Source organism: Grampus griseus (genome assembly GCF_964374135.1).
Source record: "Grampus griseus genome assembly, chromosome: 2".
NCBI classification, from domain to species: domain Eukaryota; kingdom Metazoa; phylum Chordata; class Mammalia; order Artiodactyla; family Delphinidae; genus Grampus; species Grampus griseus.
Genome location: NC_139018.1, coordinates 85,484,024 through 85,505,802, shown reverse-complemented (window position 1 = coordinate 85,505,802; position 21,779 = coordinate 85,484,024). Strand labels below are relative to the sequence as shown.

General features: G+C 47.2%; 1 protein-coding gene across 1 annotated transcript in view; it reads left to right on the top strand.

Moving 5' to 3' along the window:
* Positions 1-7,672: 7,672 nt before the first annotated feature.
* Positions 7,673-21,779, top strand: part of PLA2G4E (phospholipase A2 group IVE) — a gene marked incomplete at its 5' end in the record, with an annotated part of 57,812 nt that continues 43,705 nt past the window's right edge. Inside the window, one exon of the mRNA XM_082649062.1 lies at positions 7,673-7,870. Within this exon, the coding sequence (XP_082505188.1) occupies positions 7,688-7,870 (183 nt within the window). The remainder of the gene's footprint in view (positions 7,871-21,779) is intronic.

Genomic DNA, 21,779 nt, shown 5'->3' with positions numbered 1-21,779 from the left:
TATATCCAAAGAAGGATATAATTCAGAGCAAAATTCAAAGACATAAACGCCTAGGTAAAGCCTCTAAGATATATAAATTTTGGCATATTCATGCAATGTGATGCTATGCAGCTGTGAAATGAACACTTTGTGTCTACATGCAATAATATGGATGGATTTCATAAACATAATATTGAGTGTAAGAAACTAGGCATAAAAGAATAAGACTGAATGACTGCATTTATATAAAGTTCCCAAATTGATCAAATTAATTACCGTATTAGAAATCAGGATAGTGTTTTCCTTTGGGGGTTCAGGAAAGTGGTGACTGGAAGGAAGCATAAGGTAGATTTCTAGGATACTGATAATGTTCTGTCCCTTGACCAAGGTGCTGTTTCTGTGAGTGTGTTCAATAGTGAAAATTCATCAAACTACACACTTATGATTCATGTACTTTTCTGCATGTATGTTAAGGTCCAACTGGGAGTTTATTATAAAATGCTGCGGATACCAGCATCTGCAGGGTGGACTGTGCTAGTCTTCAATTTGCTCCCAGAAAATGAGAGTTCTCATCACTCTTCTCTGCCCACAACCCCCGTTCAGTGGCCTCAGGTGAGAGGGTGTGACCAGGACTGACCTATCACATATGTCATCTCCTTGGCACTAGTTGGCCCAGGGGTAGACACTGACCCACTGCAAGCCGATCAGAGCCCTTCCCTAGGATAAAGGTGCCTGGTGAGAAAACTTCTCCCTTGGTGGGCTTGGGAAGCTTGGGCTGCTAATGACTATATCCCCTGCCGGTGGAGGGGAACTGTCTACATTAGGAGAGACTGAGGTCCAGGGCAAAGAGAAGCAGAGGAAGAGGAGAGGAGAGCAGGACAGGGAAAGAGTTCTGCTGCTCCGAATCCCAGGTTCTCTCCTTTCTCAACTTCCCAGGATCTTCATTTCTCAATTTTGTGAGTTAATCCAGCATCTTTCCCAGCTAGATGAGGCAATACATTCCTGTTGATGCTAAGCTTGCTCCCAACACCTTCAACTGAAAGAGTTCTGACTAATCCGTTGAGCAACTGGACGGATGACAGGGCCACCTACTGAAGTAGGCAACAGGAAGTGGAGGAGAATCCTCTTCTGTGGAAAGTGTGATCACTGTGAGTCCATCTCATCCAGGAAGGGGGTGAGGACTCTTCTGGGTGTCAGGAAGTTTCACAAATTGGCATTGGTATTTTATGTGATTTTTGCCTACACCTGGGGTGATGATTAACCCCCAATGTAATAATGTATAATCACTCCTCTAGCTGGGAGTTCAGATTGAGATTATACTCTTTTTAATTATCTATCTAATTGACTTCAAGCCTCCAACTAACCGAGCTTAGAAATATGTTTTTCCTTCCTGGATTTCTCCCGTCAGTGATAACCACAAAACACCCAGGGCTGCTTATTAGTCCAAAGAGGTGGGTCCTGGCCATTAAAATCGTGGTGGGGGGAAACTGGGCAGCCTCCCTTCAGTCAAGGTTTTCAGCTGACTTTTCAGTTTTTTTTTTTTTATTGAAGTATAGTTGTTTCACAATGTTGTGTTAGTTTCAGGTGTACAACACAATGACTCAGATATACATATACACTCCTTTTCAGATTCTTTTCCCTTATAGGTTATTACAAAATATTGAGTAGAGTTCCCTGTGCTACACAGTATGTCCTTGTTGGTTACCTGTTTTACATACAGCCGTGTGTATATGTTAATCCCAACCTCCTAATTTATCCTGTCCCCCAGATTCTTTTCCATTTAGGTTGTTTAAGATATTGAATATAGTTCCCTGTGTTATACAGTAGGTCCTTGTTGTTTATCTATTTTATATATAGTCAGTGCCACATGGTGTCACTGCTGAAGCACAGGCAATGCTAGCACCCCACTACCGCCCTCTGCTCCTGTCCTGAAGCATTGGTGATGAAAGACAGGTGCTCCAGCTGCTCTGGGCTTGTCCTCTTTGCCCACTACTGGACAAGCTGGGGATGACAGGGGACCCCACCAGGTCTGCTGCCTGGCTTGCCCCTGCGCGCTTCTTGGGGAATGAAGCTGAGAGGGCTTTGCGGGGCACGTACCCACAGGCTCCGTGCCCCCCGGGGCAGGTGGCTTTGGCTTGTCTGCCATTTCCCCGACTCGGACCCACTCTGGCTTCCTCAGCTCATGAGGCTCGCACCAGCCCACAGCCACTTTCCTCAAGGCCTGACGTGCCAGGATGGCAGGGTCCAAAAGGGTTTCTACACTGCAGCTTCAGCCCCGTACTGGCTCTGAGCTACCTTCCTTTCCCTATTTCTGCATTCTGGCCTCAGGAATGAGGGAAATTTTAACTCAAGCCAAGCCCTGTCCCATTTCCTGCTCTGTGATGAAGAATTCCTGTTGTGGGGAGATGGGGATGACAAGTGCACCCCCATCAAGGCTAGTTCTTGAAGGAAAAATTAGGAAAATGTCCACTCTCCCCTTCATGGGATAAGACAAAAAAGACGATGTATCTTTTTCTCTGTAAAAAAAAAAAAAATCATTGTTATATTGAGATCATTTTAGTCCCAACAGATCTACAATATTTACATGAATCAGTTCTGATATTAAGCTGGGTTATTGAAGCCACACTTTCTGTAATGGGGATTGAGCAGGAAAGGAACTAACGTTGACTGCAGCCCACTGTTTGCCGGGTGTTAATTCTCACACTTCTGCGAGGTCAGCATCGTCATCATTATCCCTATTTTACAAATGAAGAAACCAAGTCTCTTGGGGCTTCCCTGGTGGCGCAGTGGTTGAGAGTCCGCCTGCCAATGCAGGGGACACGGGTTCATGCCCCGGTCCGGGAGGATCCCACGTGCTGCGGAGCAGCTGGGACCCGTGAGCCATGGCCGCTGGGCCTGCGCGTCCGGAGCCTGTGCTCCGCACCGGGAGAGCCCACAACAGTGAGAGGCCCGCGTACCGCAAAAAAAAAAAAAGAAAAAAAAAAGAAACCAAGTCTCAGAAAGGTTGGTAACTTGCCAATAGTTTGCTCTGGAGCCGTGGGAACCCCTTTCTGCCCCACGAGCCCATACCGGGCCCTTGGCGGGCTTGCCCCATCCAGAGTGGGATCCAGGCCTGCAGGAGAGGCACCTAGCCTTTTGTGTCTCTCCTGATGTCATCAGATACTTTCTCCCTGGACCTGTAATGAGATATTCTAATTATTACCTCCCTGTATCCCTGGCTACAGACAAATCAGCTCCTTTTGATAAAGCCCCACCTCCCTTTTTTTTGAGCAAAATGAAGTGAGTTTTTGTTGCCTGAGACGAAAGTGCCTTTGGGAGACCCTGCCTACAGCTGATGGGGTGACAGCTACTATGCCCTGGAGGCTTGCCAGGCACCACTGGACTCTGAGCCCTTTACAAAGGGAACCAGCTCATGGGGTAAATATGGAACAATGTTATTTTTCTCACTAACTGTCCCCAGCTATACTCTGTCAAAGCCTCCTTTCCTGCTAGATACAGATATTTGAGAAGAGACAGTCCTCCTAACAATGAAACCAGAACCATTTTTCATTTAAACACACACATTTTGATGCATATTATGTTTATGTTTGTAAATTTTTTCTTTTTTGTTCCCTAAAATTGAAGGCCTGCAGGTGCACAAAATACTTATTTAGTCCTTAGCTTCCAAAACCTCAAGACACAATGTACCCCTACACGACTAATGAGTTCACTGTGCCAGGAGCCAGTTCTAGAATGTAATGTAATTTAATGTAAACACAAATTCCATAATAATTATTATGGAATGGTTTTGTATCGCTGGTCTATTTGACAACCCCTTTCTCTGCATGGTTTTCTCCCTCTATTTCTCAGTATGGGGACTTTCTTGTTGGAAAACTTCCTTCTTTAAAGAACTTTCCCCTGGAAACTGAGGATGCCTTTGTTTTTAATCTGTAGGACTTCCCACATTCTAAAAGTTTATTTTAACCTAACAAGGAAGTCCCTCACATGGTAAACTTTAAAAGAATCATGTCTTGGAGATTTAAAGAAATGACCTGGAAAAAATTAGACTTGTCAAGAAATAGAGGCCACAAAAGAAAATTCACAAAGGTGAAGTTATTGAAAGAAACCAGATTTGCCCTCAAATATGCTGCTCTGCTTATTGATTATTTTGAGTTAAAGGCACTTGAAAAAAATAGCAGATGTATAAGGATACGCTGACCTTTCTTTTTCTTCCTACAAGCTGGAGATAAAACGCCCACATAGGGACTTCCCTGGTGGTGCAGTGGTTAAGAATCCACCTGCCAATGCAGGGGACACGGGTTCGATCCCTGGTCTGGGAAGATCCCACATGCCGCGGAGCAACCAAGTCTGTGAGCCACAACTACTGAGCCTGTGCTCTAGAGCCCGCGAGCCACAACTACTGAAGCCTGTGTGCCTAGAGCCTGTGCTCCGCAATAAGAGAAGCCACTGCAATGAGAAGCCCCGCGCACCACAACTAGAGAAAGCCCATGCGCAGCAACGAAGACCCAACGCAGCCAAAATTAATTAACTTTAAAAAAAGTTTACCATGTGACATTTTAGCTGTTCCTGGTTTTATTTTGCATTGATTAATCCTAAAAGTAATGCTCACTGGAAATTGGATAAAAGACTGATTTTTAAAAATCTAATTAATTTGTTTTCTTTCCAGTTGTATTGAGATAGAATCGACAAACAGCAGTGTATAAGTTTAAGGTGTATTGCTTTTCTTTTTTATTGCAAAAAGCATTGATAAAGAAAAAGCATTTTCCATGGTATGGCTAAATGGCAGGGTGCTTTGTTAGGTTAAAATAAACTTTTAGAATGTGGGAAGTCCTACAGATTAAAAACAAAGGCATTCTCAGTTTCCAGGGGAAAGTTCTTTAAAGAAGGAAGTTTTCCAACAAGAAAGTCCCCATACTGAGAAATAGAGGGAGAAAACCATGCAGAGAAAGGGGTTGTCAAATAGACCAGCGATACAAAACCATTCCATAATAATTATCCCATTTGTGTTTACATTAAATTACATTACATTCTAGAACTGGCTCCTGGCACAGTGAACTCATTAGTCGTGTAGGGGTACATTGTGTCTTGAGGTTTTGGAAGCTAAGGACTAAATAAGTATTTTGTGCACCTGCAGGCCTTCAATTTTAGGGAACAAAAAAGAAAAAATTTACAAACATAAACATAATATGCATCAAAATGTGTGTGTTTAAATGAAAAATGGTTCTGGTTTCATTGTTAGGAGGACTGTCTCTTCTCAAATATCTGTATCTAGCAGGAAAGGAGGCTTTGACAGAGTATAGCTGGGGACAGTTAGTGAGAAAAATAACATTGTTCCATATTTACCCCATGAGCTGGTTCCCTTTGTAAAGGGCTCAGAGTCCAGTGGTGCCTGGCAAGCCTCCAGGGCATAGTAGCTGTCGCCCCATCAGCTGTAGGCAGGGTCTCCCAAAGGCACTTTCGTCTCAGGCAACAAAAACTCACTTCATTTTGCTCAAAAAAAAGGGAGGTGGGGCTTTATCAAAAGGAGCTGATTTGTCTGTAGCCAGGGATACAGAGGGGTAATAATTAGAATATCTCATTACAGGTCCAGGGAGAAAGTATCTGATGACATCTGGAGAGACACAAAAGGCTAGGTGCCTCTCCTGCAGGCCTGGATCCCACTCTGGATGGGGCAAGCCCGCCAAGGGCCCGGTATGGGCTCGTGGGGCAGAAAGGGGTTCCCACGGCTCCAGAGCAAACTATTGGCAAGTTACCAACCTTTCTGAGACTTGGTTTCTTTTTTTTTTCTTTTTTTTTTTTGCGGTACGCGGGCCTCTCACTGTTGTGGGCTCTCCTGGTGCGGAGCACAGGCTCCGGACGCGCAGGCCCAGCGGCCATGGCTCACGGGTCCCAGCTGCTCCGCAGCACGTGGGATCCTCCCGGACCGGGGCATGAACCCGTGTCCCCTGCATTGGCAGGCGGACTCTCAACCACTGCGCCACCAGGGAAGCCCCAAGAGACTTGGTTTCTTCATTTGTAAAATAGGGATAATGATGACGATGCTGACCTCGTAGAAGTGTGAGAATTAACACCCAGCAAACTGTGGACTGCAGTCAACGTTAGTTCTTAAATGCCGCGGAGCAGTCAAGCCTGTGCGCCATAACTACTGAGTCTGTGCTCTAGAGCCCATGCTCCACAGCAAGAGAAGCCACTGCAATGAGAAGCCCGTGCACGGCTACGAAGAGTAGCCCCCGCTCACCTCAACTAGAGAAAACCCACAGCAACAAAGACCCAATGCAGCCAAAAATAAATAAATAAATTTATTTTTTTAAACAACTCCATGTGTTTAGAAGATATACTAGGAGGAAAGAAACATTCTTATCCCTAAAGATGAGGAGTAGAGGCACAAACAGACCTGGTTAAATTAACCCTTATCTTCCTAGTCACATAATTTTCTATAATTTACTGTTATAGCACTGGCGCTTCTGTGGGCTGATGAAGGTCTGGAATTAAGTTCTGATTAAGGTCTGATTAAGTTCTGTTCTAACTGGTGGAGAGGGAAGGAAAGGTACCTACTGCTTTTAGGCAAATAGAGGGAGAGCAGAAAGCTTTTCTTGTATCGGCTTCTTCTTAATTGCTTTCAGCTGAAAATAATCCTGAATGCTAAGTGACTTAATTAGGGGTAGAGGGTGCGAATTCTGCTACCTTTTAGCACAAACAGAAAAGTGACACTTTACATACATCTCCCCCCAACCCCGCCCCCCAAACAGGACTGTAGTCAGTCAGACCTGGGAGTCTGACTGCTGCTTGATTTCTGACAGGGCTGTTTAGGCCAGAGGCCGGCCCCACGGGAGAACCACAGCCTCAGAAAAGAGAGTCTTGAAATGGGGAGGGGGATGATGGAGTGGCCCCAGCTAGAGAGGATGCTGGATCACTCAGAGCCCACACACAGAGAAACGGAAAGATGCGCATTTTGAACGTATATTTTAAAACACTTGTAAACAGACACAAAGAGGGTTTGTGTTTTGTTTTTATTTTTGCATTTTTGTTTTTACTGTGGAGCTATGATGCATTGTCTTTAAGCTGCCAGAAATGGCGTCTATCAAACCAAAGACAGGGCTGAAAATGAGAGGCAGAGTAGATTACCGAATTCCCTTCTGGCCTGTGGCCCCTCCATCAGCGCTGAACACCAGGCTAGGGATTTATTTTCAGGGCTCAAAAGAGAGATCTGGGGGTGTCAGCCAAGAGCCAGGGACTCCACCAGGGGCCTAGATGGTCTCAGCCACCTGACCCTCAGCCCTTGCTCCCTCTTCCCTCCCCACTGACATATTGAGTGTCACACTTTTAGAAATAGCCCTGAGCAGTGAGGAGCCTGGATCTGAGCTCAGAAATGCAGGCCTCCCCTGAGGAGAGCTGCTCCAGGTGAATGTAATTGTATCTTGCTGCTGACTCTCTACACAGAGCAGGAACATTCTCTCCACCAGAGTCGGCCCAGATTGGCTGATGTATTCACAGAGGTGTGGGACTCTTTTAGCTAAGCACTGACTTCCTTCACCTCTGTAACCATCAGGCTCATTTAGCTTCAGGAGGAATCCGATGACATTGCTTTGGCTGTTTTGCAAAACCCCCTTGAAATTTCCCAAGGATATCCGCGGTTTGCCTCGCTGTTAAGGACCAACCCAGTACCAAACAGCCTGTTCTAAGACCCAGAGAGGTGGATGTGGCTGGAATGACTATCCAGACCTCAGAAGGCCAGCCTGGCTCGGGAACTGATGTGTTTGTCCTGCAGAGCCTACAAGGGGATGAAGAAGGCAGCACAGCAGGAAGGAGTGTCAGTGAGTTGGAGCAGACGCAGGTCTTGGAAACTCCCCATCTCCCACCTCTACTTCCCATGGCCCCTGGGGGCTCTCAGGTATGTTTGCATTTCTGGGGAGTGCTCCTGGCCCCTTAAATTTTACCCCCGCTTTCCTGACTATAAGTAAGATCACCTGCATTGCTGCAGAGTTAACAGGTTGTGTTTTTGTTAATTTCTTTCTTTCCCAGATGCATCCCTTTGGCCCCGCCCATCACCTACCCGTCCTTACCTGTCTCTGTGCCCCAAAGAGTTGTTAACTCTGACGGTGATGACCTTTCACTGCATGCACTCTATGTGCTTGGGAGGGATTAGTGGTGATGACGAAAGTGAGGCTCAGTGGGGTTAAGGTCACCCAGCTAAGTCCATAGGAGAGCTGAGATGGCAGGTGTTTCGATTGATGTGATACTGAGGGGTCAGCATCCTGCAGGTGAATGACTTAGCAGACCACCTGGCACATATAGATTCTAGGCCTGTGCCGTCTAGCCTAGCGGCAGGGCAGGGTCATAACTGTAACCACGCGCAGCTCTGAGGAAGTTGGAGGGAATGTACTGATTTGGCCTTCCTCACGGACCCCACCTATGGGCCAGTGAAGAGAAAACCTTGACTAAGTCATTCCCATCTGGTAAATTGAGTGGGCTACAAAAATTGAACCTTGGCTTTAGGCAATCATCAGTAGATCCAGATCTGCCTCCCCAGCTTCTCCACCGGGCAGGTGTGTGAGCTTCCTGTGGGCTCCCAGCAATGGGGAGGGGTCCGTGTTCTTGTGCCCCTCTGGCCGCTCTGGTCTCAGCAGCAGTGCCAGGCTGAGCTCAGCAGGGGGCAAGGCTCGCATCCGTCCATGGACCTTGTTCACAGGAGCACTGCGTCGTGGTCACTTTGCCCCCTGTGGACCCCTCTGCCTCTGTCCCACTCTGTCTGGACCCTGGCTTGCTGGCTCCATCCTGGCCCTCCACCACGGGGTCACCTTGCCTGGCCCCAGTAGGTCCCACTTCATAGCTGTGGCTGTCAACCCAGTGTCCACCACCCAAGGTACCTGAGGGCAGCTGGGCAGATGACCAGTCCCCCCAAGATTCGTCCCCTTGACCAGACTGACTGCCCCATAGAAGCACCAGGGCCCCTGCCGGTGACCCCTCTCAGAGTCACAGGTGAAGAGTGGTGGCTCCTCTCCCCCTCTCTGCCCCACACCTTCCCGCCCTTCCTGTAGTCCCCTGTTCCCCAGTGGGGAAGTCCCTGTGGTCCAGTAGGCCAGGCCTGCTCCTGATGTGATACAGCGGGAGATGCACCAGCTACAGCCCTGCTGGGAGGTCAGGGGCCTGCACCCCCTGCCCCTCCCTGGCATCAGAGGCCTCCTGACTCAGAGGTGGCCCCTCAAAGCTGTGAGAGCCATTGAAACACAGGGATTCGGTATCTGTAAGAGCGCCGTCCTCCTTAAGAGTGGTTGAGAGCGTGGGCTGTGAAATCAGACCAGGGCTTCCATAACTTTCTTTGTCAGTTGCCAACCCTGGGACCTCAGACCAGTTCCTTAACCTCTCAGACTTCACCTCTCAGTTTCTCCACCTCTGGGGCAAAATCATGTCAGGTGTGGATAGCAGAGTGTTTGGAGCACAGGAAGCTGGAACCATGCTGACCGCTGTCGTCGTTGTTGTTGTGACGTTACAATTCTTTCTCCCCTCTGCCCTGTCATCCCCATGCCTGACATGGCTCAGGAATGAGGCTGTGCCCTTGTCTTGTTTCAGCTGCTTGAGGGAAGAGCGGGAAGGCCACAGGGCTGGGACAGAGGCAAAGACACTGTGCTTAACCTTAATACTTTCATTTTTATGTGTGTAAAAGTCATTTCAAAAAATGTCTGGAAACATAAAGGAAAAACCCATTGTAATCGCATTAACTCAATACGATAACTATTCCCTTTCAGTCTTTTTTCTCCTTAGATAATGTTGATATAGTTGTGCTTATAATACTTATACCAGATCTATGTCCAGGTTTTTTGTCTTAACCTAAAATTACAGCCATGAATGTTTTCTTCGTTGATAATTAAACTTCATAATTGTCACCTCAATGGCAGAATAATATTCCATTGTGTGCCTGTACTATAATTTGTTAAGATTTATGGTGAAATGTCAGAGTTTATAGTGCTTTATTTTTGCAAATTTCCATGGAATTTCTCAGAAGCTTGTCAATTGGTTCTTCCCTAAGACGGGTATGAAATACCTGCACAAGATAAGAAGAATCGCAGTCAGCTCTGCAAGAGGGGGTGTAATATTAGGGAATGTATGTATGTGGGGGGAATGTGTATGATTGGGGAGGATGTGTCTGCATTCAGTGACAGAGGAATCCTCCATATGGCAAATTTTGAGGGACCCACAAGGACCCACCAATCTTCCAATAGTGTCTCATCTGCCCTCCATTTTGGTCCTTGAAGGGTTTCCCTCCAGGACCACCCTGTAGATTACGTCTTCATCTTTCTAGGGCCCCGTGGAGGCTGGCATTACTGGGTAGCATATCGTCATCCAGCAATACTTCAGCAAAAATGAGTTTATCGGATTCGTTTTCAGAGTTACCATTTCCTGCACTGTATTCTTAGGCAACTCTTCCTGTGGTTTGTTACATGTCTTCCATCTCAGGAAGACCAGGAACCACATCTGAAGCCCATATTCATTCCTTGAACAAATATTTATCAAGGTCCCACCGTGCCCCCGGTATTGTTCTAGGAGTGGAAGACAGAGCACTGAGCAGGTCAGACAGGATCCAGTCCTCCTGAAACTTACATTCTAATGGGGGAGACAGACAGTAAATAAATACATGACTGTTTCTATGTCAAAGCTACTGGAACTAAACATGTGATAGAGGGTGACTTTCAGCAGGGAGGGGACAGACAGGAGGTAGGATGGTGACATCTGAACCAAGATCTGAGCCATAAGAAGACCGGTGGGAAAATGTTCCACAGAGAGCAACTTCTAAGTGCAAAGGCCCTGAGGTGGGCACAAGGCTGGTCTGTTCTGGAAACAGAGAGGAGACCAGTGTGTCTGGAGAGCAGAGAGCAGGGGAAGAAAGGAAGTAGTCAGAGCCTTATGCTGACCCAGTGCAGCAGGAGGCAGCTTTGGGGCTGTTCTGAGGCATCAGGCGGGAGCCACTGGAAGCTTCTAATCTGACGGTGGACTTTATCTGATTTCTGTTTTACACCGACCACTGCGGCTGGTCTGTGGAATGGACTGCCTGAGGGGAAACAGGGAGGCAAGTGAAGAGGCGCTGGCTGTGATCCAGGAGGAAATGGAGGCGGCTTAAATACAAGTGGACAGATTCTGAATTTTTCTGGAGGCAGAACTTCTATCTTGCTGATAGATTGGATATGGAATGAGAACACAAAGCCGCCTCCTAGGTTTTTGCCTTAATAACTGGGAGGTACCCCTTAGTCATCTAGGGAACACCAAGGTAGGGTTCCCCAAATGGGTTGGGATGGAGGAGACTGGAGGTTTCTGTGTTGGACATTTTAAGTTTGAGGTGCTTGATATATGCATATCCGAGCAGAGATGTCAGGTGGGCAGGTGCAAACACAAGTCTGGAACTTGGGAGATAGGTCGGGGAGATAATTGGGTTGACTACATGAAGCAGAATATAGATGGTTGTTGAAGCCATGAAGCTGGATGAGGTCTCCCAAAAATGGGGGTGGGGTGGGGCAGACAGAAGGGAAGAAGCAGAAGCCTATGCCCTTCTGCTCCCCACCTTCTAGACGCCTGGTGGAGACAGAAGAGCCACCAAAGAAGACTGAGAAGGAATTGCCAATGAGGTTGGAAGAAACCAAGGAAGCCAAGAGACTTTGTCTATAAACGCCCCGTACTTTTATCAGAGTGGGTTGTCAGTAAATTTCTTCAGGAAGCACAAGCTTTGTGGCTGCTTGTTAGTGTCTTTGCGGCCTCTGGTGCACACCTGGAACACTGAGTGACAGGTGGCTGACTGCAGGCCTCAGAGCCCACGCGGCTTCCCATGATCTCTGACATCAAGGCTGATACCTCTGCCTGGCTCCAGAGGCCTGACGAAATCGGACCCCACCCCAGCTGCCCACCCTATGGCCCGGCGCCCACCCTTCCCTCCTGGCGGGACTCGCCCTACTCTGTGCCGCCTACAGGGTGTAAGCCAAGCTCATTCCCACCCCTTCACCTGGATTCTGCTGCTTCCCTTCCTGGAATGCCCTCCCTTCCTGCTGCCTTTCCTAGCCTGGCCCGCATTTCAGGCCCAGCTCAAAGCTCAGTTCCCCAGTCTCTCCCCTTCTGCCCTCTACTTTTTTTTTTTGGTAGTACGCGGGCCTCTCACTGCTGTGGCCTCTCCCGTTGTGGAGCACAGGCTCCGGACACATGGGCTCAGTGGCCATGGCTCACGGGCCCAGCCGCTCTGTGGCATGTGGGATCCTCCCGGACCGGGGCACGAACCCGCGTCCCCTGCATCGGCAGACGGACTCTCAACCACTGTGCCACCAGGGAAGCCCCTCCTCTACTTTTGTACTTGATGCATTTCCCTCAGGACCACCCCTGTGCATTACATCTTTTCACCTCAGGTTACTGAAGCCCACTGGACATCTTCTGCCCCGCCCTCCATATCTAAACCATCATACTGTGATGGTTGTATCCTGAAATTCGTCTTTTTTTTTTTTTTTTGGCTACGTTGGGTCTTCGTTGCTGCGCACGGGCTTTCTCTAGTTGCGGCGAGCGGGGGCTACTCTTCGTCACAGTGAGCAGACTTCTCATTGCAGTGGCTTCTCTTGTTGCAGAGCACGGGCTCTAGGCGCGTGGCCTTCAGTAGTTGCAGTGTGCGGGTTCTAGGGTGCAGGGGCTTCAGTAGTTGTGGCACGTGGGCTCAGTAGTTGTAGCTTGTGGGATCTAGAGTGCAGGTTCAGTAGTTGTGGTTCACGGGCTTAGTTGCTCCGCAGCATGTGGAATCTTCCCAGACCAGGGCTTGAACCCATGTCCCCTGCATTGGCAGGCGTATTCTTAAGCACTGCACCACCAGAGAAGTCCCCCGAAATACGTCTTGAATCCCATCACTTCTCTCCATCCCTGCCACTCACCCTGGCCTGAGTCACCATGGGTTTCCCGTCTGAACCACTACAACTCATCTTCCTACCCCCAGGGAGAGTGGAGAAGTGCCGAGGACAGGAGGCTGGGATTGTCAGATGAGCCCAGATGTGACATCACACTAGCTCTGGGTCACTAGGTAAAAATCAGTCAGACCTAGTCATTCCAGTCGTAGTTATTTTCCCAAGAGCAATGAAGACTCATATTTACGCAAACACCTGTATGTGTGTATTCATAACAGCTTTATTCATAACTGCTGAAAATGGAAACACCTTTATCCTTTAACTGACAAATGAATAAACAAATTGTAATTTTTACAAAGGAAAACTACACAGCAGTGAAAAAGAAAGAACTCATACAACAACATAGATAAATCTCAAAAACTTTACACCAAACGAAAGAAGTCACCACAAAAGATTGAAGAGTATGACTCCACTTACGTGAAGCTCTAGAAAAGACCCATCTAATTGGCAGCAACAGAAAGCAGATCACTGGCTCCCTGAGGCCCAGGGAGAAGTGGAAGCGTTGCCCAAAAGGGCCATGAGACAAATTTTGGGAGCAAAGGAAATGATCTCCGTCTTGATTGTGGCAGTGGTTGCACATTTGTATATAGTTGTCAAAACCCATCAAATGGATAAACTTTATTGTGTTAAATTATACCTCAGTAAAGTTGATTTTTAAAGTAAAAAAAATAAGTCAATTCACCAAATGATGAGTTTGCCAAAAGTGCAATCATTCTACTGGGCCGTCCGCCAAGATGCCCTCATGCGGCTTTTCCCGAGCTGGGTCCTCAGGCTCCAGCAACCCCAGCCCAGCAGTTCTCACTGTTGGTTCACTCAGCCCCACCATCGCCCACAGGCCCACAGCTCTCCTTACTTCCAGGGCCCCTCAGGCAGCCTTGCGGAGTTTCCATGAGTCTGCCCAGGCCTCTTCCCTCTACTCTCTGGGAGCCGAAGGGCACATCTGTGAGGCTGCATCTCACAGAGGTCAGACGTGCCCTCCGCTCTGGATCCCAAGAGTTTCTCGCTGTTACGCCAGCTGTCGGATGGTGGAGGTGGGGCAAGGATAAATGACTGCCTATGTATTTTTCCATATCTGTTATTTACAGGAAAACTGAGGCCTAGAGAAATTTAGAAACCAAGATTTATCTTCTGTTTCTCTTTGTATTTTGAAGACGGTCTCCTTCCTCAGGGCAGCAGAGGCCAGGGGTCAGTTTGAGGGAAGAAAGGACCAAAAGGATTGCAGGGACAAAAACAAAAAACAAAACCATACAGGTTAAAATGTTCACATTGCATCCGTTTTTTTGTTTTTTTTTTTAACTCTTTGTTAAGTCTTTGATTCCCAGGAGAGACTCACCAAAGAGTTCCTTACATACAAGAAATCTCTGTTCAGAGTCAGTCTGTTCAGAATTAGAGCCGGTGCTGGGCACTTCATGAGTGCTCAGTGAAGGTTCTCCACCTGTGTCACATCAGCTGTCTCCTCCACTGAGCAATGCCACCTGCGGCTAGCACTTGGCGCCCTGCGGGCTCCATGGCCAGGTGACTCCTGCCCTACCTGGTCTCTGCCCATATCCGGCCTTGAGGCCAGCAGGAAGCCCTTCCATCTCTGTAAAGTGACCAGAGAGAAAGGCGGTGTCTGCCTGTGTAGACTTAGCCTGACCTAAACACAGATGGATGGGACTCTGCTCTGGCCAGGTGACCAGAGGCCATGAAGAAACGAATGGAGCCTGCAACCTTGCTTCCCATCGTCTCCCTCTGACACTCACAGGCCCTGCTCCGGATTCCTCCTCCTCCTCCACAGACATGCATGTTTATCCTTCCTGGGTACCGTCCCCTCAGGCCCAGAGTGACAGCTAGAGAAGCTGAGGCAGAGTCTGCATGGAACTGGGGGCCCTGGGAGACTGCAGGGCATTTGGGTAGGACGAGACCAGCGGCCACTCCCGGCTGGTGAAGAGGGGGAGGCATTTATTTATCAGGGGGCTTTTGCAGGCCACGGCTTGCACCAAGGAGCCACCCTGGACTGATGAAGGAGGCATGCCTGCCTTCCAGCTCACCCAAACCACACAGTGCCGACGGCCACCTGTTCTGCCTGTAGGAGTAGGATTTGCTCTCGTTCTTAAATATTCTCTGCTCATGCGTCACCACTGCCAACAGAAGAATCATCGTGATTCTTACACTTGACATTTGGTACCTTATTTAATATCCTTTCTGAGTCTTCATACCTTTGCTCATGCTGTCTCACCAGACAAAAATGCTCTTTCCTGGGTCCTTATCCTTCCTTCGAGGGCAAGTTCAAGTTTTTCCTATTCCAGGCAGCCTCTTCTGACTTGCCCAGCCCTGGGTGGCTGTGATCCCCAAGCAGCATGTTTTTATACCTCTCCTCATATGAGACCATTTGCATGACCTTCCTGTCTCACCCAACGTACGTTGTGAGCTCCTTGGGCAGATGACATCTTGGTGTCTGAGGTTGCTGTCCTGTGGATCATAGCACTTGTATTGAATCCATCGCTAACTAAGGGCCGGCCATGTGCTATGACTTTATCTCGTTTAGTCTTCACAACCACCCTATGAGGTAGGAATTCTTTTGCTTCCCACTTTTCAGATGGAGAAACTCAGGCTTAGAGGGATAAACCCACCCAAGTTCATGCAGCTAACATGTGGCAGAACAAGTGTTCAAATCCAGGTCTGTGAAACTTCAACATCTAGACCTTGAACTAACTGGACAATGTCATCCTCACAGAGGTGACTGGTGACAAAGAGCAAACTCAGTGTACAGAAAGCTCCAGGCAGTCTTGCTATGTGTGAGAGAGAGTCAGGACGATAAAACCTATCATCCAGTTGAAACCAGAGGCACAAGCTTTAGTAGCAGAAACCTCACAAGATTGAGAAATGTTGAGCTATGGACACAAGTGCTTTGAGAATACAAAGCACTGAGTAGGACTTTAACATCTGCTTATAAAGATAAAGAAGGGCAGGATCTGTTGACAACATTAGGAACATAAATACTACCTACATTGGAATAAAGAACCTTTCTTGTCATATTTATCTTTTTTTTTTTTTTTTTTTTTTTTTGCGGTACGCGGGCCTCTCACTGTTGTGGCCTCTCCCGTTGTGGAGCACAGGCTCCGGAAACGCAGGCTCAGCGGCCATGGCTTACGGGCCCAGCCGCTCCGCGGCATGTGGGATCCTCCTGAACCGGGGCACGAACCCATGTCCCCTGTATCGGCAGGCGGACTCTCAACCACTGCGCCACCAGGGAAGCCCATATTTATCCTTATTTTATATCTTGTCATCATGAAATAGTCACGTCTAATCTGTTGACCAGAAGTTCTGAGACATCTTTACATATTAACTTCAATGGTTGATTTTTTTTTTTATCTCCCGTTACTTGGAGGGTATAATATTTGCTTTACTTTATGTTGTCAAAACTGTGTTTACTCACTGTATGTTTTTTTTAATTGAAGTATAGTTGATTTACAATGTTGTGTTAGTTTCTGATGTACAGCAAAGTGATTCAGTTATACTTATATATACATTCTTTTTCATATTCGTTTCCATTATGGTCTATTACAGGATATTGAGTATAGTTCCCTGTGCTATACAGCAGGACCTTGTTGTTTACCTATTTTATATACAATAGTTTGTATCTCTTAATCCCAAACTCCTAATTTATCCCTCCCCTACCCCCTTTTCCCTTTAAGGGAATCATACGTTTGTTTTCTATGTCTGTGTTACTCATTATATGTTTGTTTTAGGAAATTGAGCTTTATCAATGAACACAGGAACGTAAAGAGACATTTAAAAAACATAGTGGAGAATCTTGATTTTCCAGGGCAGTAGCATCTCCCAAAAGGCTGAGTGTATGAGGGTTAAGGCCAGAAGTTCCGGGACAGGCTGATTTGCATCACAGCCCTGTCACTTACTATGGTGACTCTGAGGAAGTGGCTTACCCTCTCCATGTCTCAATTAATTTTTAAAATGAGATCATAATAGTATCTACTTCACAGGTAATACAAGATATGAAGAATAGTCCCCGTCACTTTGTAAACATTCAATAGATGGTAGCCACTCTGTTGCTGTCGGCATCTGTGTGATGGGCCCGTGGTGAACGTACCATAACTAACCGTCTTCTTACTGATGGGCGTTAGGTGTTTCCAGTTGATGAACAAGACCAGCAATGTTCCTGCCCTGAAAAGGGTTACGGTCTGGTGGAACGAGGCAAAAAGATGAACATGATAAATCAACATATGATATATTAAGTTAGATTTGATCTAATTTAACTTAATTAATAACCAGAGAAACACGGAAGCAAATAAGTGGTTGAAAGACATACATGTTATAAAGGGTGGTCAGGGCAGGCCTGCTGGAGAAAATGACACTTGAGCAGAGCCATGAGAGAGAAGAAAGAGCCAGCTATGCACAGAGCAGAAAGTCAAGGACTTCGGGCAAGGGAGCGACGAGCGCAAAAATCCCTGATGTGGAAAAGGATTTACCACGTTCAGGGCATGGAGGGCCATGAGACAGACCCTGATATTTAAGGAAACTTAATATATCATAAAATTGGCACCACGGATCAATAGGAAAAGAACACACTGTTTAATAGATGACATGGCTACAAGTGGCTCACTATACAGGGTGAAATAAAGCAGCATCTCCACTTCACAAGCTGAACTGTGTTCAAGGGAAGGAGTAGAATGTGAGAAGCCATGACAAGAAGTAAAAGCCACCAGAAGCTATGGGAGGGTTCTAACCGGGGCTGTCGAATAATCTAGTTATGTTTTTAGGAGATTCTGTAGAGAATGGCTTATAACAAGGCAAAAGTGCAAGCAGGAAGACCAGTTAGGCTAGTGCCATAGCTGAGATGAGGGAGATGATGACTCAGGCTGGAGCAGTGGCAGTGACTCTGGGGTAAAGCAGGAGGGAAAATAATTTCACTTGAGTGCAGAGGGCCGAGGACATGGCCTGTTATCACCCTAGATGCCCATGAGCCCCGAGTTTGTCTTCTTGATTGTTACTTCCCTGAACCCACAAATCCTTTCCCATTCTCTCCCCAAAGAAAGGCAATCTTTATTCAACTTTCTCAGTGCTTTCCAATTTAATAGCTGCAGTGAAATTTCATTTTGGTTTTAATTTCTCTGATTACCAATGATTTTGAGCGTCTCCTCAAATGCTTGTTAGTTTTTTGGGTTTCCCCTCCTATATATTGCAGGTTCAAATCTTTGGTTCACTTTTGTGTTGGCATGGCCGTCTTTTTCTTGTGGAGTATGTAAGAATTCTTCCTATATACTAGACATTAATCCTTTTGTGATTTGCAAATGCAATGCGAATGTCTTCTGTTATTCTGTCGGCTGTCTATTAACTGTTTCTCTGTGTTCTTAGTTGACAGAAACCCTTAATTCTTATGTAATCAAATTTAGAAATTTTTTTCCTTGTGGTTTGTGGATTCAAACTGATGTTTAAGAAATCCTCATCCCCAAGACCACAAATAGACTCTCCTATGTTATCTTCTGCCAACTTCATAGTTTTCCCTTTCTTATGTTCACCCCATTTACAGCCCATCTTTTTATATGGGGACAGGTGAGGATGCTGTTTTATTTTACATTATACACTGAGCCACTCATGACCATGTCACCTCTTAAACTGTTCTTTTTCTATTGATTTGTGGTGCCAATTTTCTCATATGTTAAGTTCCCTTAAATATCGGGGTCTACGTCTGCCCCCTCTACTTTGTTCCATTGGTCCTATTCTCGCACCAACACCCTACTGCTTGTGTTAGTGTGACTTTGTAGTTTATTTTAGTACCAGGCAGGGTAAGACTCTCCTCTTTACTGGTATTTTTTAAGAGTGGTTTGTTATCCACAGATATTTATTAAGAGGAAGGAATTTGGGATAAGTTTTGGAGGTAGAACTGTGCTTATGGCATCTTTTGCTTTACCCCAGTTTTACATTTCTATGTTTTTTGTTTGTTTGTTTTGTTTTGTCTTTGGCTGTGTTGGGTCTTCGTTGCTGCACGTGGCTTTCTCTAGTTGCAGCGAGCGGGGGCTGCTCTTCGTTGCAGTGCGCAGGCTTCTCATTGCGGTGGCTTCTCTTGTTGCGGAGCACAGGATCTAGGCATGTGGGCTTCAGTAGTTGCAGCACACGGGCTCAGTAGTTGCAGTGCATGGGTTTCAGTAGTTGTGGCTTGAGGGCTCTAGAGTGCAGGCTCAGTAGTTGTGGTGCACAGGCCTAGTTGCTCCATGGCACGTGGGATCTTCCCAGACCAGGGATCAAAGTGTGTCCCCTGCATTGGCAGGTGGACTCTTAACCACTGCACCACCAGGGAAGTCCCTTTCTATGTATTTAAATCTGGCAACAGGGACTTCCCTGGTAGCGCAGTGGTTAAGAATCTGCCTGCCAATGCAGGGGACACGGGTTCGATCCCTGGTCCAGGAAGATCCCCCATGCCGAGGAGCAGCTAGGCCCGTGAGCCACAGCTACTGAGGCCTACGCACCTAGAGCCCATGCTGCACAACACAAGAGGCTGCCATGGTGAGAGGTCTACGCACCACAGCAAGGAGTGGCCCCAGCTCGCCACAACTAGAGAAAGCCTGTGCGTAGCAACAAAGAACCAACATAGCCAAAAATAAATAAATTGTTTTTAAAAATTAAAAACAAATCTGGCAGCATTTCCCTATTGGTTTCTAGGTTTTATACCTTGTTTAGGAAAATCCTCCTCTTCCTCATCATTCTCTAATATTTTATTTTAAACCTTCTATAGTGTTATTTTAACGTTTAGATATTTAATCTGTCTGGAATTTATTTTTGTGTGGTTATGAAGTTCATTTTAACTTTATAACTAACTTTATATTATTCCAAATGGTAAGCTATAATACTTTTTCCAGTAATGAATAGTCCATCGTTTCATCACTGATTTGAAATACTTCCTTCATTGTATAATGAAATTTCATGTGTACATAGGGCTGTTTCTGGGCTCTGCTTGGAAGGTATTGGAATCCAGAATTCGTTGGCAAGAATGGAAAAGCATTAGACGTGTTGAGCGGGAGAATGACAGGTTGAGGGCGTGGTTACGAAGCTCACTGGCCAGCCTGGTTTGTGGGGCAAAAACTCGTGAGAGGCAAGAGGCTGAGAATCAGATGCTGCTGATGGGGTGGGACGGAAGGGACAGGCATCCGAGGCATCTTGAAAGAGGAAAGGTGAAGAATTCATCCTTGCTGGTTCTCCTGCGAGTGATGTCAGCTGAGCCACTGGGAGGAATGTACTTTCCAATGCTGGGTTACCTGAGACCAAGAGGCGGCTGGTGAAGGCAGCTCCTGGTCACCCTGATAAATGGGAGCCAGTTAACAAGACCCCCGGACACAGTCAGAGGTGGAGGCTCAGAAGAGCAGGTTGGGGGGCTCTGGGGAGATCTCAGGCTTTCTGCTCATTAGGGAGGAAAGGGCGGTGGGTAGAGAGAAACCAAGTCCCCTCCACTTTGTGCGGAGACGGCTTCAGAATTTCCGCGTGAAGGAGCTCTGGAGCATCAGATTGTGTACCAAGAACACTGTTGTAGCTTTAATTGTGGGTTCATTCAGAGACACACTGGATCAGAGGAGGGGGTTAGGCTCCCGTCGCCCCATAGTTGGACGTTACCTTATGCCTGGCACTCCCCACCTTCCCAGCCCACTCCCACAGCTCCCACCACCAAGGCCTCTGTCCCCTCCTGCCCTACTTAGAGTCCACACTGGACAATTCACCACTTAACTCAGCCCTCTCTGCTCCCCTCCCTAGATCACAAATGCTTTGTTGTTTCCTTCCCGACTGCACCCTGTCAGCTCAGAGCCAGGCAGTAAATGCTGGCAGGCGAGTCCACTCTGTTTGCTGTTGCACCAGCTCCCACCGGGGTCAGAGGCTGTGTAGAGGGTGTGGAGGAAGAAGCTTCCACCCCACCTCCTGTTAGCTTCCTATTCAATCTGATTTCATTCAGCTAAAGTGAGGCCCCGCTCTTGAGGAGTTTATGCACAATGAGGAAATACAAGGATTGGAGACCCAGAGTTTTCACAGGCTGCCGAGGATGGATGGAGCGGGGTAGGGTGGGTGTTTGTGGCTAGGCTCCTTCAGTGAGAGGAGGATCAAGTTCTAGGCTTTGAGGAATGTTTTGGAGTTTGGGGCTTGCCCTGGGCCCATTTGATGGTGAAGTGGGGGGGAGTGGAGGGAATGGGTACCAGGAGGACACCTCCGTTGGGGGGAGTGTCCCCCTTCCCTCACTATAGCCTCACCACATCACATTCAGGACATTGTAGTGCTGTGGGCTGGGTTGTCTACAACATGAATCACCATTGCCTTCCGAAATTTCAGCTCTGATCATGTCACTGTCCTGCTCAAAAACCATTGATGGCTCCCCATTGCCTAGAGAATAAGTCCAAATTTAAAGCACACCTTTTATTTTTCTTTAATTTTTAAAAATATTTATTTATTTATCTGGCTGCTCCAGGTCTTAGTTGCAGCACACGGGATCTTCCTTGCCATGTGCAGGTCATTTAGTTGCAGCATGAGGGATCTAGTTCCCCGACCAGGGATCGAACCTGGGCCCCCTGCATTGGGAGTGCGGAGTCTTAGCCACTGGACCACCAGGGAAGTCCCTAAAGTATGCCTTTTAAAGGTCACAACTATGGGGGCCTAATATATCTTTCCAGATTTGTTCCTTCACAGAACCTCCCTTCTCTCTGCCCAACTTCCACCACCCTCTGTGTCCCACTCTCCTCCCCGCCATACCTCCTCCCACACAACTCGCTACTCTGATACCAGCCCACTTACATACCTGAGCATAGCCTGCTTTCTGGCCTCCTTATTCCTGTTCCTACTGCTCCTTCTTCCCATGATGCCCTTCTCACCTATCGTTAGCTACTGCAATCCCATCTCTCC